The 18,529-nt window shown below is 45.8% G+C and overlaps 1 protein-coding gene across 6 annotated transcripts in view; it reads right to left on the reverse strand.

Moving 5' to 3' along the window:
• Positions 1-18,529, reverse strand: part of LOC137430021 (SID1 transmembrane family member 1-like) — a 105,781-nt gene that overhangs the window by 32,198 nt on the left and 55,054 nt on the right. For all 6 annotated transcript variants that reach the window (XM_078780067.1, XM_068120480.2, XM_078780066.1 and 3 more), the window contains exons 16-17: positions 16,278-16,420; positions 16,075-16,180 (exon numbers count right to left, since the gene is read on the reverse strand). In XM_078780067.1, coding sequence (XP_078636193.1) covers positions 16,075-16,180; positions 16,278-16,420 — 249 coding nt within the window. The remainder of the gene's footprint in view (positions 1-16,074; positions 16,181-16,277; positions 16,421-18,529) is intronic.

Raw genomic sequence — 18,529 nt, forward strand, 5'->3', positions numbered from 1 at the left:
CAGTCAGCACCATCCGGTGCACCAATAAAGTGTTTATAGTCACCGGTGGTGTCGCAGCCGGCCGATGTTCTGCCGCTGGTCTTGCCTTCGTGTGGTGCACTTGGCCTTCTGGCTTCCTTCAAAAATAAAGAAAGGCGCCAACCGCGTCCATTTCTTTATTGTGGCCGTCAGGGGGCCAACTAAAAGTGGTTCACCTGTATGGCATAGGTGCCACGTTGACCCATAGGTCCATCACGGGTGGTGCTTGCCCGCAAGAGAACTGCGGTCCATGGTGGGCGGCCACAAAATTTGCGGTCCATATGGTGTATCGATCCCGGCAGCAAGCAGCGAAAGTGCAGGCCCACAACTGCGGAGCCAGCACCTCTCTCTCCTCTCTCTCTGCCCCAAAGCCAGATCCTCGGAGGTGGGAGACAAAAGAAGAAGACAAGTGAGTAAGGTGGTAAGGGCGCAAAAGTGCACGCAACATTAGGTAATGCACACTAGGGGCACATGGGAACCAGGTGAGACAGGTACGTTACTACCGTATGCCCCCCCCCCCCCCACCAGGTAACCTACATTGCCCCTCCCTTACCCCTTACTGTATCCACAAAACACAACACTACCCATAAACATCAACTTTACAAATCAACAAACGTCCCCTACTGTCTTCCCCGTTCCTCCCATAAACCAAATTCGTCTTCTCTCCCTCCTAACCAATCAAATTTGCCATTTTCAACTCTCATCAAAATTTGCCATCTCCAACTCAACATCATAATTTGCCATCACCAATTCATCATCAGTCCCTCCTAGGGAGGGAGAGATGGAATCACCCCAATGTCTCATCCACGTCGGGATGCGTCTCACCAATCCACACAGCAATTCTCACTTCCTGCACACAGAACAAAGAAAACACAGGTGTGGAGTCATCATCATCACCACAGGCAAGTGGCTGCGTATGGTGCGACAGGTTCATCAATCCTAACTATTTCCTAAATGACTTTACAACTTTACATTACCCGGGGTCTTTCTCCTGCCAAACCATTGGCCCTATTACACTATGGGTTCTAAAAACCAATTCCATTGACCAACTGTGGTGCTTTCAATTTGGGGTCTCACTCCCCCGATTCATCTCCCGGTGCCCTCGCACAATTTCTGGGCTGCGACGTGTAGCTCTCCCAGCCGGTCTACCCACCTGCACACCTCCACCACTGCAGTTGCCTCCGAGCTTACCTGCTCCTCACCCTAACCTATCTACCTGGGGAAGACCCTCTGGCGCTCTCCCCACTCGGTGCCCTCTCTGGCACTGGGCTACCGGGTCCGTCCTCCGGATCCTCGGGCCCCATCCACAACTCTACCGGCTCCCAGAGCCCACTTGCGGCCTCACTGGCCGACATCCTCACAGTGGTGGAGTGCCCAAACCAACTACACACACTAACAGGCTACACGCCCAGCCATTTCCACAACACTAATGCACCCATCCGCAATACCATTCTGCACCCGCACCACAGATGCCAATATCCAACCACAATTTACCTATACCCTCTACCTAACACTTACACTACCCGCCCCGGGTACTCGTGAAAGGGGTCCACTCTTCCCCCATCCACACCTTCGCCCCATGCCACACCACTCCGTACCACTTACTCCAACTCTCCCCACACCACTCATTCTCTGCTCCATATATTCCACACACCTGTGCTCTCACACCTGGTGCCACCTGCACCCTTCTCTCCCCAAGCGCATTCGCGCTGATCCACAACACTCACTACTCATACACTGCTCCACACACCTGTTCAGTTGCACACCTGTGCAATCACACCTGTTCAATTCTCAACCACACGGCATCATCTCATCTAACTACTCCCCTCTGAAACTTGCGCTTCCCAGTCGTCCCTTTAAACTATTGCGCTCCCTCGTCATTATCATCCATACTAATCTAACTGCGTCCCCACTACAGGTATCAGTCACTAACTAAACTTAACGTTACCTAATGTCATCTTCTAGGGCCCTATCAATATCCTAACCCACCCGGGCTAGTTTTCACTGCCATACACCCCATAAGCTATTGCGCATTTGCCCCCCAATGGGAAGGGTGGCAGGGATGCCACCCTTACCCACCGGGCCCATCGCTCACTACCAATTTTGCACATCAAATTTCAACAAATCAAAAATTTGCCAACACTACCCATCATCTGCCAATCATTACTGCCAATCCTTTGCCAATCATCAAATTTTGTTTTTTTTCTAATTTCGGGGCCAAAACACTAACCTCATCACACAGTCCACTCACTAATGCCTCTCGGTGCGCCAATTCCTGTCCAAAGCCCGGCTTCGTAAAGCCGAGCAATGAATGCGGGTTGTTTGGTGCCAGCGGCTGGATACGTCCCGCATTCGGTGCAGGGAAGGAGGTTTACCCGGGCCGAGATCCCACGCACCATCTCGGCACGGAGCCATCCCATGGCTCGATCTCGACCCGCCGGAATGCCTCAACAAAAAGTGGCCGCCATGACGACCCTTCCTATCCAGCTGCCGGCTCCGCCTAGTGGAGCACGGACGCGGCCGTTCAAAGCGAGGCCCAGCACGCAACGAGGGCCCGATTCGGCTAAAAGTCGACCTAACCTTTAACCCGGTTACCGTCGATGCTTCACCTGGATGCTTACATGCATATGCTACCCCTTGCTTACTCATACCTTTCCTTACACACCCAGGTACCCTCATTCCGCTCACCGACTTGGTCACACACCTGACCACCGAACACCTTGGCACACATTCGTCGCTCGCACACCTCACCAACACACCTCTTTGCGCCCCCTCCGCGGTCACCTCCTCTGTGACAATCACAGGTGTGCTCTCACTCGCACACCCAACCACGTGCCTCACTACCAATTCCAGCGTGCATTCCCACTCACGCTCTACCATTCCAGGTGTGCTTCCTTTCTCACCTGTCACAACCAACTCACGCTCCGTGTCACTCTTACTACTCTCACCTCCACTCTTGACAACGCACTCACCCTTACTCCCGACAGCGCACTCTTTCCTCATGCACCTGTCCGTTACACACCTTTCTCGCGCACACTCCTGCGCACACTCTCCCGCCACACCCTCTGTAACACTCACCACAGGCGTGCATTCTTCCTTGCCTTTGACAGCGCACTCTTTCCCCATGCACCTGTCCGTCACACACCTTTCTCGCGCACACTCTTGCGCACACTCTCCCGTCACACCCTCTGTAACACTTACCACAGGCGTGCATTCTTCCTTGCCTTTGACAGCGCACTCTTTCCCCATGCACCTGTCCGTCACACACCTTTCTCGCGCACACTCTCCCGTCACACCCTCTGTAACACTTACCACACCGCGCTTCCATGTGCTCCCTCGCACACGCGCTACGACCGACTCACTCTCGCCAGCACCCTCACTCCTTGGCACGCACTTTTTCCTCACACACCCCAGAGTCGGACTTTCTCACACACCTCCTTTTTCGCACACCAGACCTGTCGCACACTTCACTAACGGCCTCTCACGAACACCCGGGTCCATCTCGACCCCCAAGCTCATTAAATCACCTGGCGCATCATACGCACGACCATATTGGTCACCACTTACACCGGGTCCTCTTCCTCTTCGCTTCTCCTCCATCACCTGCGAATCCCTCATCCGGTTAATGAGCACATCATCACGATCCGAACACAGACTTCGGACCAATTCTTTTATCTCCTCTTTTATCTCTTTCTTATCCCCTCTCCGTCGCTTCTTAATTTTGCTTACCCCTTCTTCCACTTCTTCTAATTTCTGCTTCACCTCTTTTATTTCCCGGTACGTCTCCTCAAGCTCATCCTCTAAGGCTACCTTGACCGTTTCCATGTGCGTCCTCACCTGCCGGTCCTTCGTCTCCATTACCTCTGTCACCTCGTCCAACCTCGTTGTCAGTCCCTCACGTACCATCTGACATTGCCTCTTCGTCGCTATCAAGTCGTCTTTTAGTTCTTTCTGTGTCGCTTTTAACCCTCCTAATACCGCAGTGTTCCTTTGAACCTGCTCCGTTAGTCCTTTTTGTCCCTCCGTCAGCTGTTCCACCTCCTGCGTCAGGTCCTCTATGCCCCCTTGTAACTTTACAGTCCCCTTTCTCACCTCCTTCTCCATGTGCTCCTTACAGTGCCTCACCTCCTCGCGCACTCCTCCGACCTCCTCACTCACACCTCTTCTGATCTCTTCTCCCATCACTTGCATCTCCTGCCCAGATGCCACCCTCATCTGCTCCATTTCCTCCCTGTGAGCATCCAGTTTGGTTTCTACCCCCATTCTGACCCCCTCTATCTGCTGCCCCATTTGTTTAACTTCCCTTTCCGCTTGGTCCCTCATGTCCCTCAATTTGCCTTCCATACTGTTTTCTAACCCCTCTAACCCCTTTTGCATCCCTTCCATTTGATTCTCCTGGGCAGCCATTCTATTTTCTACCCCCGTTAACCCCTCCTGTATTTCCCCTAATCTATTGTCTAATTTCCCAAATTTCTTGTCTAATCCCTTAAAATTATTGTCTAACCCCTCACCGGTACCCCTCGCTTCGTCCCTCATTACCCCCATTTGGTTTCCCATTACCCCCATTTGGCCCTCTAATCGCTCACTATCAGCCCTCAATTCGTCCCTCATTACCCCCATACTGTTTTTCAAATCTCCAATTTGTCCCATAAGGGCCCTCATTTGCAGGAGGAAAAGGTTCGAATCCACCAGCGGCGCTACCACGGTTGCGGGCGCGGTCGCCGTGGCCATGTGCGAGGCGCCATTTTGTGCGTCTGCTACCCTCACTGCTTCGCTCTCCTCGTGTCCCTCATTTTGGTCCTGGATCGACCCTGCCTCACTCTCCTCTACCGGAACCCAGCCGTCTTGGTCTGCCATAGCGCGACTTTCAAAATTCGGGTTTTTATTTTTTTTTGTAAAACACAATCAAATTTCGCCGTTATAATTTCGAGCGCGTGAAACGCGCTCCGGATCGAATCCCACTTCCCGACACCAAATGTTACAGACGCGGTTTTGGATGTTAGTTTACCGAGCGGTTTGGTATGACCGCGTCTGCACAGTTTACCCGATTCCACTCGAACGTTGGCCGAGTCGCGCTACGCTAGATCAATGAAGGAAAGGACACAACGGCTGGGTTATATGACACGACACCAGGGGTACAGTTCTCAAGACCTCCGGAGGAGGTTATAATATTTGTATGCAGAACGTTTAGATTACAAGGACAAGAGGTACAGCATAGGAAGGTGGGCACTTAAACACGGTCTTATATTAGCCCCGACAGACCACAGATAAACGGGACAAGACTGACTCACACAGGGATTGATGGCAAGGAAGGGCAGGTAGTCGATGGATAGCACAAGGTGCACCTTGGCTCAGGGACAGGATAAAGCGCGGTCCAAAAGATGCAGGGAGGTCTCTCAGCGCTCGGAGGTGGCGACTTCTCTCTCCAAGCTGGGGGCGCATCTGACGTCACCTCCGGTAAGTGGCTGCGTATATCCAGCGGGGAGTGACACGCCCTCGGCTCGTTAGCTCCGCCCCAGATGGAATCGGCCCGCCGCTTCTTATTAGGTGCGGGGGGGTTACCGGGCTCCGCCCTTGACGAGGAGCTGACAGTCAGCCCCTTCGTGGTAACCCCGTCGGAGCACATGGGCAATGGCGGCTAACCAAGCTGGAGTGAGGACGCCCACTCCCCGCACCGCGGCCGCGCCGCCGCCTGCTGTTGTTGTAGTTGTTGTTGTATGAGATGATGGGAGGATGCGGAGATGAGGTTGTGGGGAGGTATTGGGAGGTCCTAAACTCACTACTGGTGCCATACAATCACATTCTGGTGCAACGAAGAGTCAGAATTAATGGAAACGAGTCCTTAACTGACATAGACTAAGAATAACTAGCAAGATGTCCTATAGTTGTCTACGTGAGATGCGGTGAACCTGGGTACGACATTTAATGGGGGAAAAAGGGGAAGGTCGGTTCTACAGAGTGTTGTTTACAGACAATGGGACTAGGGAATGGGGGATTGGGGATAGTTGGGGAGTATTGGGGAAATAGGGGAATATTTACAAGCGGATATGGATGGAGGCCAAATCCCATATCCGCAACAATATATATATATATATATATATATATATATATATATATATATATATATATATATATATATATATATATATATATATATATATATATATATATATACACAAACACACATATATAATAATAATAATAATAACAATAATAATAAATGTGAGTGTGTGTGCCAGGCAGTCAGTGGGCGTGTCTCCTCCAAAACTCCAAAACCATGAAACCTCGTGCCCTGAAACTTTGTAATCATTGTAAGCCTCCAAGGCAACTCTAAGGGAGTGCATAAATGAAAACTGGGTGGTTGGGTAAATTTACACATCGTCATCACACATCATGACCGATGCCGTCATCATTTTTTTTTCTCCACTCAATTATTCTTAGATTATGCTCAAGAAATTTAATATTGATAGGATGAAGTTTTGTACTTGTCGATTTATGACAACATAATGGAGGTGCCTATGACATCATCATTAACATATTTTATTCCCCATGGAGAGTTCTTTACAAGAGTCATGTCTCAATTTTTTATATTCAGCGCTTTTGGAGATATAGAGGTGCAAAGTTTTTCGGGTTTTCCAAGATGGCGGCCGATCCAAGTCATCTACGACGTCATAATTATCACTAAAAATTCTACAGGTGGAGTTGCACCTATGGTGAAAATTTCCTGTCAATCGGACCAACGGTTTCAGAGAAAATCATATTTATTCTGTGCAGACAAACAGACAGACAAACAGACAGACAAACAAACGGACTCAAATGCAATACCCTCTCCTCAGGTAATAAGCCTTACGAAAATGGTGGTATGCCATCTTAGTCAGCCCTCTGTCACCGCTGGGTTCTTAAGCCACCATTTCGTTAGGCACTCAAAAATATCTTGCCTTGGAACCACGATGACCTCTCACAAACTAATTAAATGTACAAAATGGAAATCTGCCTTTTGGGTTTGAGGATCGGATCCCATGGACTAAGTGTCGAAATCTGGAGCGAAATCTGAAAATTTAAAGAAATTAACGATTCGTATAACTAAGTGTATTTATGTAAGCAAGGCTATCATCCCTCCTTCTGCACTGTTGTCTTAATTCATACCTCCACAGGATAGGGGGTCACTCGACTGGGATCTGCTATATTTGTAGGAAACTCGAAGATTTGAACCATCTGTTTTAAAAACTTCCCTCTATATGACAAACCCAGATTGAGTCTATTTCAAAGTATGAAAGAGGTGGGGATTGTCATGTCGGATCTGCCGAATAATTTCAGCCTTTTGTGCCAAAAGCATTCCCAACTCTGCAAGGTGGTTCTGAGATTTTATAAAGAGAGCGAGAAATCCATATAGTGCACGAGAGGCATACAATATGGATTTTTGTTATGCTATATGAAGTATATCCATATGGTATACCGAAAGGCTCCTTTGTTCACCGGTGTTGTCTGGGTGCATGGCGAATGTAGTTCTGACAATGACATAAAATTTAAAAAGAAGATCCCACCTTCTCCATATTGAGTGAAGCGATGGGTGGAATTTGATAGCGACGGGTGGTATTTTAAGAGGGAGCAGCGGTGTGACCCCACACAGTGTTCATGCATGTCTTTTTACTATGTGGCAGTGCCAAATCAGCAAAGTGGTAAGGTAAGGTGATGTGAATGATGAGGTATTACATGTGCAGTTCAATCACCTGCACTACATTACAGTATTAATGGCAAATAATAATAATAAACGAGACTGTGTGTGTGTGTGTGTGTGTGTGTGTGTGTGTGTGTGTGTGTGTGTGTGTGTGTGTGTGTGTGTGTGTGTACGTGCGCGCTCATTATTCAGTCCAGCACTGTGGTACAGGGTAATTCACAGGCAAAACGTCATAACAAAAGTGAATGTGTGTGTGTGTGTGTGTGTGTGTGTGTTTGTATTCAGTCCCATGCTGCAGTACAGTGGTGATTCATGGGCAAAATAAAAAGTGTGTGTGTGTTTGTGCAGACCCACACTATGGTAAAGTGGTAATTCACGGGCAAAAATAATAATGTGTCTGTCATCGAGATTGACCTGATGATGATGATGATGATGATGATGGTGTGTGTGTGTGTGTGTGTGTGTGTGTGTGTGTGTGTGTGTGTGTGTGTGTGTGTGTGTGTGTGTGTGTGTGTCATTGATTGTTATCTATGGGTTAGATAATTTGAATTTCAGGAGGTGGAAAGGAATGTACCCAAAACTCAAAGTATCCACCTCCGCTTCGGTAAAGGAACCTTGGTTCATGGACCAAACTGTTGAATTTTTGTGGTTCTCAGAGTTTTATTGCCTATAGATTGTGCGTTTGTGCATGTGTGTCACAAGGGATCCAGTGACCCAAGTCACCGGCGACTCAGTGGTGAAGGCAAGGTGAGACAAAGGGGGAGGAGACACAGAACCACCATAATGGGAAGGGTGAACAGACCCAACTTCTAGTCGTGGACCGAGTGAAAACACTTACACAGTTGGAGGGGATGAAAACGAGAATGGTGGATGATAACAGGCAGAAGGACAGAGGGGAACAGACAGGTGAAGCAAGATGCAGGATGAGGAGCAAGATGATGAGCAGGATGATGAGGAGCAGGATGATGAGGGCCAGTGAAGACTGGAAGAAGAGCTGGCAAACAAAATTGTAGCGAGGATATTGAAACCATTTAGGGAAATACCACAACTATCCAAGATAGAAAACAACCAACTGACAAAAATACTGGTTGGGAGAACCAACAAAGCACTGAAGAGATTGGTACCAAAAGCATCCCCATTAAAGGAACTCAACATCGTGAGATTTGCGGTGGCACAGCTCATACAAGAAAAATACAAAGATAGTCAGGCAGATAGGTGTATCCATCATAAGAATTGTGGGTTTAGACGTACAAGCATGAAATTTGGCACAGTCATAGATAATAATCTAATGAATAATTCCAGATATGGACCCACCGCGAAAACGTCCTATGGTAGCCATGGCGGCCATTTTACAAAATGGCCGTTTTGACTGCGATTATTTTTTACCGGACGACACAAATGCTTCTTTATGTTCTAATGAAATGACTCTAGATACACATATATGCCATAATTGTATTCTCCAAATGACCACAATTTGCATTTGTGTTGCCAGCAATGTCAATTAATCCACCAAGCACTGTAACGGTAACTTATATTACTAGATAGTTCCAGTTTGATCTTGTTTATACGTCACAATTTTCTTGTTGGTGTGGTCCATGCTGAAAAACCATGGTGCAAACTGTGTGACGCTGTCCATGTGCAGGGGGAAGTTTGCTGTCCTCAGTGACTTGACAAACGTTAAGAGGAGGACTTCCAGTTGAAGAGTGATGTGCCAGAATTGGAACTGTGGCACATCTCGAATTCGTTGACCACACCAGTCATCAAAGGATTCAGGATGGCTTTCAGACTCCAGAGACTCTGTGTAATGGGCGTAAGATTTTGTCAGTAGGATATATAAGCTGCTTGCTGTCACTTGATGCGCATGTCTGGTTCTTGTAACATGAGATGCATGCAGAAATGAATCTGCAGTTCCAGGAGAAGCAACTTTGGCCTGAACCAGGGCTTCCACCCATCCAGCATCTTCCAGCCAGTCTCCGATCACTTTTAGTCCAGCCATCTCTCTATGCAGCCCTCCCAAGATTATGACGAAATGATCTTCCCCGTACATTGATGGCCAAGTCCACTGTATCTGCTTGGAGATGGTGTAGAGTGGTTGATCCACAGTGATCACTGGTTTCTGTCCTTGGTTGACTTCCATCACAGCTTTTTTAATCACGTCCATGGAGTGCCGTATCATACCAACAGACTTGGAGTCGTCCGGAAAGAGGGGAAGTAGTGCTGTGATCGCCGGCAGATTATCTTGTCCTGACTCCTTACTGGCATGGTAGGTTGCCCATGATAAGTTACTGTCACTTTGTGGGATTTCTTGATACCTCTGTTTCACAGTATCCAGCCATCTGTAAATTAAGCAAAGTACATTAGAATTGTCAGAAAACAAGCAAACATTTACTCATGGTATAACAATAATGTTATTGCATCACGTTCTTATGGCATGGTATTATGTTAGAATGTTACAAGTACTCACCCATACTCTTGGTGCAATGCCTGGGTGATCTCCTGCCCATCACTCTTCAATGGACCATCAGCCTTTGGGAGTGGAGGATCCTTCCGAGGTAACACCAGCAGACGAACACAGGTGTAGGACTCTGGGAGCTCTGACAGTGTAGTGGTAGTAGATGGCTGTTCAAGGACGCTGTGTTCCCTGCGGTCCGTCCCATTATTTTGCAGACTGGGGTGCTGGAAAAGTGATATCCCAGTACCGTGAAAGGAATCTGTCGACATTGTGGAGCTCGGATTGTGGTCGATATTATCAACCGCTGCCGTTGTGAATAAGCCCTCGCGTAGATTGGGTGGACACACTACCTCATCTCGGTGATACTGCTCACACACTCTGTTTCCCATGGATGTGGAGATTGCCATCACTCTGTCATAGGAAATGGACAGTCCGAGATCAAACAGCATCTCAATGAGGTCACGTTTCCGAGTCCTTGCATGGACTGTGAGTCCCACGTAGATGGGCAATGGGGTTTCTCTGTCTTTGTTGTGAGGCACAGTAGTACTTCCCACTCTGCGACGGATGGAGCTATTGTACTGCAACAACTGAGCTGTGCTGAGGGTTGCTTGGGTTTGGGCTGAGGGACATTTTTTCAACTATTTAACATAGCAAATCATTTTCTACACATTTTTTCCTATCTATAGACACCAATGAGAAGTATATTTCGGGGGGGTGCACGAGACCCCTATCTAGCCACTAGACTAAAAGCGGCCATTTTGTAAAATGGCCGCCACGGCTACCATAGGACGTTTTCGCGGTGGGTCCATATCTGGAATTATTCAATAGACTATTATCTATGACTGTGCCAAATTTCATGCTTGTACGTATAAACCCACAATTGTTACACCTATCTGCCTGACTAAGAAAACAACATCACAAGAAGAGCAAGCCAGTTCATACAGAGAGAGACCAGGCACCACCATGGAAATGGAGGCAAGAGGCACAAATGGAGCAACTGAGAAAATAAATGGGACAAATACAGCAATTTATAAGGAGAAATTGAAGCCCAAAGCTAATGATGAGACTCGAAAAAATATATAAAAACAATACAAAATTGGAAATAAAGACCTGGAGGTAATGGTTGCTGAAAGCAAACTCAAAATAGAAATGATCACCAGAAAGATTTTTAAAAACTATGATGAAGTCAACAAAAGGGGAAATCAAAACTTCTTGTTTGAAAATAACACGAAAAGACAGACTTTCACCCCATTCTGATTTGTCTGGCCCTGGACACACTGAGCAACCTTATTAATGAGCAAGGACATAAATACACCCTGACTTCAAATAAGAGAACATCCAAAGGGACAAAAAGGTGACATCTACTTTACTGGTGCATGGATGATTTAAAATTATTTGCACCAAATGACGAAAAATTGGCAGAACAACTCAAATTAGTGAAACAGTACTCCAACGACATTCAAATGGAATTTGGCCTGGATAAGTGTGCAAAGTGCACATTCATACATGGTACACCAACAAAAACGGACAAAATAAAAAATAACACAAATGCAACAATACAGGAGCTAGACAACGAAGCATAATACAATAGTCAGGTTCACTATGTTAACAAATATAATTTCGTTCAAAATTTTGGTAGATTAGCAAAACTATACATTTTTGGAATCTTCAGAGCATGGAGAATCTGAAAATCAATGTTGGCATTTGCACAGACACCTGCATGGCCGCCATTTTGGATTTTGAAAATGGCCGCCATAAAATACATATTTTACGCGATCTCGGCTTCTAGTCAACCTAGAGACTTAATTAAATATGCTAATCCTATGTTTTCTGGGTCAAGGAATCCAATAAAGGCCTCAAAATAGTGCTCAGGATTATAGAAAAGCAACAAACAAAGGTAATTGAAAACCATTGTCTTTATATTTGTGATATAACTGTATTACATAATACATGATATTGCAAGTCCTTTGAAGTTATAGGTTGTTATAGGAAGTTATAGGTAGTATCAGATTGAACTATAAGTCCTATACACAGGATCTGCGAGGTCTATACCGTTCAGGAATATGCTTTTACAGATCTTCATCACTGTCCTGAGTGTCATTTTCGCAAAGGTGTCTACGCAAATGTAAACATTAATTTTTGGATTCCTCATGCTCTTAATATTCCAAAAATGTATAGTTTTGCTAATCTACCAAAATTTTGAACGAAAAAACATAGTGAACCTGACTACAAATACCTTTGGAGTAGAAGATGGTCACCAAATATATCACAAACAAATGCGCAAAGCAAATACCAAAGAATACCTACATAGAACGAGGCTGATCCTGTAAACATACCTTTCTCAAAGAAACAAAATAAAAGCCATCAACCAACTCCCAAAACCAGTATTCCACTATAGCTGCAGAATAAATAAAAACAAGGAAACTCCTCACCTTCCACAAAATGTTTTACAAAAATCAATGCATCCCGAGAATGTACCTGCCGAGACGCAAAGGAGGTAGCGGCCTGATGGAGCTCAACCAAGTGGACAGAATGACAACTGTAGGATTGGCCAAATACGTAATAAGTGCAACAGACTACTCAATCCAATTTGTAAGCAAACACAAAGACAACAAACCAGAGAAGGTATCCCTAACCCACTTAGCAAAACAATTCCAAAGATAGGTGGGAATGGAATGTCACACAAGAAACCATAACAACAATGAAGACAACCCCACCAATTGTAAAAAAGAAAAAAGAAAAATATAAAACGAAAAATCAAGAGATATACACTGACAACTGGGAAAATGGGAAAAAAACAACTGGGAAACTGGGAAAAAAAACTACAACTGGGAAAAAAAAAACCCCTGAGCTCCGCCTAATGAAAACTCGTGCTCGCCAACTTGAAAGACTCCGCAATAAAACAGGTCTCACAGTTCACTCCCAGGCCTACAAGGACCACATACAACACTATAAAGATGCCCTCTCCCGCGCCCGCTCCGCCTACTACTCTCAAATTATCCACTCTGGCTCCGGAAACCCAAAAGCACTCTTCTCTACAATAAACAAACTCCTCAGCCCCCTGAACACCACCACCCAGTCATTCACAATAGACAACTGCATCTCCTTCCTTTCATTCTTCCAACGCAAAATTGAAAACATCTACAACAGCTTGACCACCGCCGCACCCGCTCCCCCTCAAACCACCTGCCCCCCCTTATCCTGCCATCCCCTGTCTCAATTCTCCCCAGTCTCCCCTACTGACCTCTCTGAACTCCTCATCGGAATGAAAACTGCCACCTGCACTCTTGACCCCATCCCCTCCAGCTTTGTCAAGGCCTCCCTTCCTGCTCTTTCTCCACTTATCATTGCAACAATAAACTCCTCCCTGTCTACAGGCATCGTCCCACCATCCCTCAAAATTGCTGCTGTTACCCCCATTCTGAAAAAACCTGGACTAAACCCTGACACCCTAAATAACTTCAGACCCATCTCCAACCTACCCTTTCTGTCAAAGGTTTTGGAACGCGCTGTAGCCACTCAACTCAAGCATCACCTCTCTGCCAATAACCTGTATGAAACATTCCAATCCGGATTCCGGTCCAACCACAGTACTGAAACTGCTCTCCTCAAAATCACCAACGACCTTCTCCTCTCCTCTGATGCTGGCAACCTCAACATTCTCATCCTCCTCGACCTCAGCGCTGCCTTTGACACCATCGATCACACCATCCTCCTCACCCGACTTGAAACCACCTTTAACATTACCGGCACTGCCCTCTCTTGGATTAAATCATACCTCTCTGACAGACGTCAGTTCATCTCCATCAATAACTGCAAATCCCCCACTGCTCCCCTCCCCCAAGGTGTCCCCCAAGGTTCAGTTCTTGGCCCCCTCCTCTTTATCCTTTACCTGTCCCCCCTCGGTCACTTAATCCGCCGTCATGGTCTCCAATTCCACTGCTTCGCCGATGACATCCAGCTTTTCATCTCCACCAAGTCCATCTCCACCGCCACCCACTCTATCCTGACAAACTGCATCACTGAAATAAAATCCTGGCTTCAAATCAACTTCCTCAAACTTAACTGTGATAAATCTGAAATAATCATCATTGGCCCAAAAACGCTCACCAAGTCCACCCATAACTTTGCCCTCAACATCGACGGTTTCCCAGTGTCCACCTCCCCTCACATCCGGAATCTTGGCATCATCTTTGACCAAACCCTCTCCTTCGACAAATACACTAAACAGATCACAAAGACAGCCTTCTTCCACCTGAAAAACATCGCCCGTCTCCGTCCATCCCTCTCCTCTGTGGCTGCAGAAACCCTCATCCACGCCTTCATCACTTCCCGTCTGGACTACTGCAATAGCCTCCTTTATGGTTCACCCTCAACAATCACCAATAAACTCCAATACATTCAGAACTCCGCTGCCCGTCTACTCACCCATTCCCGGACCCGTGACCACATCACCCCCGTCCTTTACAAGCTTCACTGGCTCCCCATCTCCCAGAGAATCCAGTACAAAATCCTCCTCTTGACCTACAAAGCCCTCCATAACCTGGCCCCATCCTACCTGGCTGACCTCCTCTCCAGACACACTCCCACCCGCAACCTCCGCTCTGCTGGTACCAACCTCCTGACCCCCCCCATCCGGACCAAATTTAGATCCTGGGGGGACAGGGCCTTCTCCATCGCTGCTCCCACCCTCTGGAACTCGCTACCTCACACCATCAGAGACTCCTCCTCACTCACCACATTCAAAACATCACTCAAGACCCACCTGTTCAACACTGCATTCAACATTTAACCCACAGCATCTAACCCCTGACTATCTCCTCTCCTTCTCCCTCCTTTGTGCTTTGAATATTTCCCTATTGATTCTTCTTTTTTTGCAATTGTCTTTATGTTTTGCTATGCGTTATGTTTTGCACTCTGTCAAAGCGTCTTTGGGCTTCCTGAAAAGCGCTATATAAAATAAATGCATTATTATTATTATTATAAAATGATAAAAGAGCAGGAAGGTATGAAAAAAGAATTGGACAGAATGGGAGTACACAAAGAAGGCTCTTTGGAATGGCTTTTGTCATAATAGCTGGATGCCCAAATGCACAACAAGGTACATGTAGAGTAATCCATTGGCATATCTGCAGAAAATTTTATATCCCAGTTCCACAAAACTCGTGGAAACATGAACTAAAAATCAATCACTGAAAACAAAGAAGTAATATTCACGTATGACCTAATGATCCCATCAAGCATGAACATAGAAAACAAAGCATTGCAATGAGATACAGTACTGAGGAAATAAGAAAGATATCATAAAAAAAACTGATATTATATAAAAAAAATTGATATTCTATAAGAAAGATATTATATAAAAGAAATAAAAAAATAAAATAAGGCATTGCTAGTTGAGGTGTTAGTACCCAGCGATTTTGGCCTAAACAACGCAAAACTCAAGAAACTAACCAAATACCAAGTACTCCAAAAATGAAGTGAAAATACCCTGGAGCTGAAGAACGCTGAAATGGTACCAGTGATTATTGGAGCAACAGGGATGATGAAAAATAACCTTACAGGGATCTTAAAAACCATCCCAGGGAATATTATGACAAACAAACTGCAGTTGGAAGCTGTCCGAGGGTCGGTGACGATCCTCAAAATAACCCTCAGAGCAAACCTTTGAGAACAAGAAAACTTCACAAATTGGTCCATGAATCATGATACCTTACTGAAACGGAGGTGGATACTTCCAGACCTGGGAGGACTCCATTCAACCTTCTGAAACCAGCATATGGAGCTAACAACCAATGACACACACACACAGACACACAAACACACACACACAAACACAAACATACACACACACACACACACACACACACACACACACACGTTTATGTTTTCCATGTATATTTTAGTATGCTGTGTGTCGGCTTACCCATCTGAAAATAGATTTTGGAATAGAAATGCAACGAAAACAGGAAGAGCATGAAGAAGTGCACCAGGCCATAGAAGATCCAGAATAAATATATTTCCTGGAATTTCTGGGTAAAAAGCAGAAGAAGATGGTCAGCATAGTATTGAACGAATGAACGGTATATTAAAGTGTTAAGTTTGTATAGAAACTGGAGAACAAATTACCGTTGCAAGAGGTACAATGAATATCAAAAGAGCAAAGAGAAAGAAAGTGGAGTGGGCTTGAGGTGCAGATTGTGGCTTCTTGTTGTTCATCTGGTGCAGTTTTACCAGCACCAACAGGCCCAGCATATACATGAAGGCCACATCTGGAAGGGAACACAAAAACGGATGAATTAATATAATTTTTCTCCCATACCGGAAAAAAAAAGAAATCAACATCCACAAATTGGAATGATTACGTGAAAGGCTGTAAAAAAAAATTCTGTGTTTTTGACTTGACCATTTATGTAAAACAACCTATAAGGACCTGCAATTGATGGTGTCATGACATTAATGAGAAAAATTCCAATAAGAACAAGACTAATTTAGAGGACCTAAAACTCCCAACCCCCCCTTACCCCCCCCCCCCCCCCCATTTTATTTTCATAATTGACACAAGGCTGGCATGTCGACTAACAAACAACGAGCAAGAACTTAAAGATCTGTAAAACAAGACTGACATAAAAACTGACATTACTCAGGTCAGTCTTTTGGGACTGCTATTGGTGACACGTAACCCAGTGCTACCTGCCGCATGGTCGGGTCGTCGGCGACTAAACCGACACCCATCGCTGGCTTTGTGGGGGGAGGGAGGGTGACTGTGACACAATGCCAGGACTAAAAACACCTGCCAAAGGACCAACGGCCATCCAGTAAGGAGGTGGTGCCTCCGAAAACACACCCATCCGGTTTGGACCGGTTCAAGTCATACCAGAGACTTTAAAATGGTACGTGCTGCTTCCTTGCTTGAAAAGGATAAAGCACGGACAATCCCCATCGGTTGACATCCATGGGGAGGAGGAAATTCCTCTTGAGGAAATTGCCCCTCTGAGTGCGGTGTGAAAAGCGGCGCCATTGTGAGGACGTCACTGGTACGCAGAGTATCCCAGGAAGTGACGGTAGTGACGGCACTTCCCCCGAGTTCAGTGGCTGCGTTAAGTGTTTGTCTCGTCAGTATGTCCGTGTGTTTGTGTGTGTGTGTGTGTGTGTGTGTGTGTGTGTGTGTCAGCTCTATTATGAGCCTTATCCCATGTATAAAAGAAATATTCTAACACGGGCTAATCACACATGCACATGACAAATTCACCTCTCGCTTCGCTCAAGGTTCAATCTGCCAAGGTTTTCTCTGGCAAGACCGGGTCCAGTTCCTTCGGACAAGACCAGTCCTATTACATTATAAATAGTGGATTAGTGAAGGAACTTGGTTTCGATCATTAGTTTAATACTCTGGTTGTCTCATTAGTAAAGCACAGCTGTGCTGCCCATGCAGGACCCTCGTACATAAGAACTGGAAATTGAACTTTGGTTTGGTAGACCGTGGGTCGTGCCTCAAAATAACACTTTTTCGTAGTCTCCATATGGGGACGTCATGAAACTTTCCTTAATATGTTCAAAATATGTACATTAACACAAAATCAATTGTTCGCAAGTCTGAAAATTGAGCAAATTGAGAAATTCATACAAACTCAAAGAAATACATAGAATTGGTTGCGAAGGCCATTTTACCTCAGGAACCATTACATGTAAGCAAGATTAACAGGTTTTGGGGCACTGGAATGTCAAAACTAGGCTGGAGAGAGATTTTGATATACTCCTAATGTGTATATATATATATATATATATAATTTAACAGAAAAGTCCAGTCGTCATTGCTTTTGTGAAATACACGAAAGACAAGAACAAGCTACAATTCATCCTCACAGTCGGAAGTGTCAATTTCATTGCGTTCAGGTTGATGTGGTGAAAGTGAAACATTTTCACATCCTACACAAGAGCACAGATCTGTGCAAGGAACCTTGTTAGCCAAACAAGAACATCTCCTTTGTGAACACTGCATTTCCTTGCATGAGCAGTGTGCCAACTCCATAACACTTGCAGGTGCAGGGGGAAGTCCCATCCAATCGATCGCTAGCTCACCACCATCAAATTTCCATCCATTGTTGGAGGTGGAATGTTTGGCAAGTTCTCAAGACATCGCTTATGAATTTCTGCCTGATAGTTTGCACGTTCCATAAAAACATTGCCTCAAACAGGGTGCCGTGATTGTCATGGTCATGGGGCCCGCAAGGCTAACCCCCGCTCTAGCGGGGAAAATGGCCTTAAAACTATCATTCATTCATTCATTCATTATTCATTCAGCTTGCACGTTGGATATGTTTGTGCAATGCATCCTTGTTGGGTGGCAAACATTTCTCTTCTCATCTACCGGTCTTGAA

Source organism: Myxine glutinosa, chromosome 6 (genome assembly GCF_964187855.1).
Source record: "Myxine glutinosa chromosome 6, kmMyxGlut1.1, whole genome shotgun sequence".
In the NCBI taxonomy this organism is placed as follows: Eukaryota; Metazoa; Chordata; class Myxini; order Myxiniformes; family Myxinidae; genus Myxine; species Myxine glutinosa.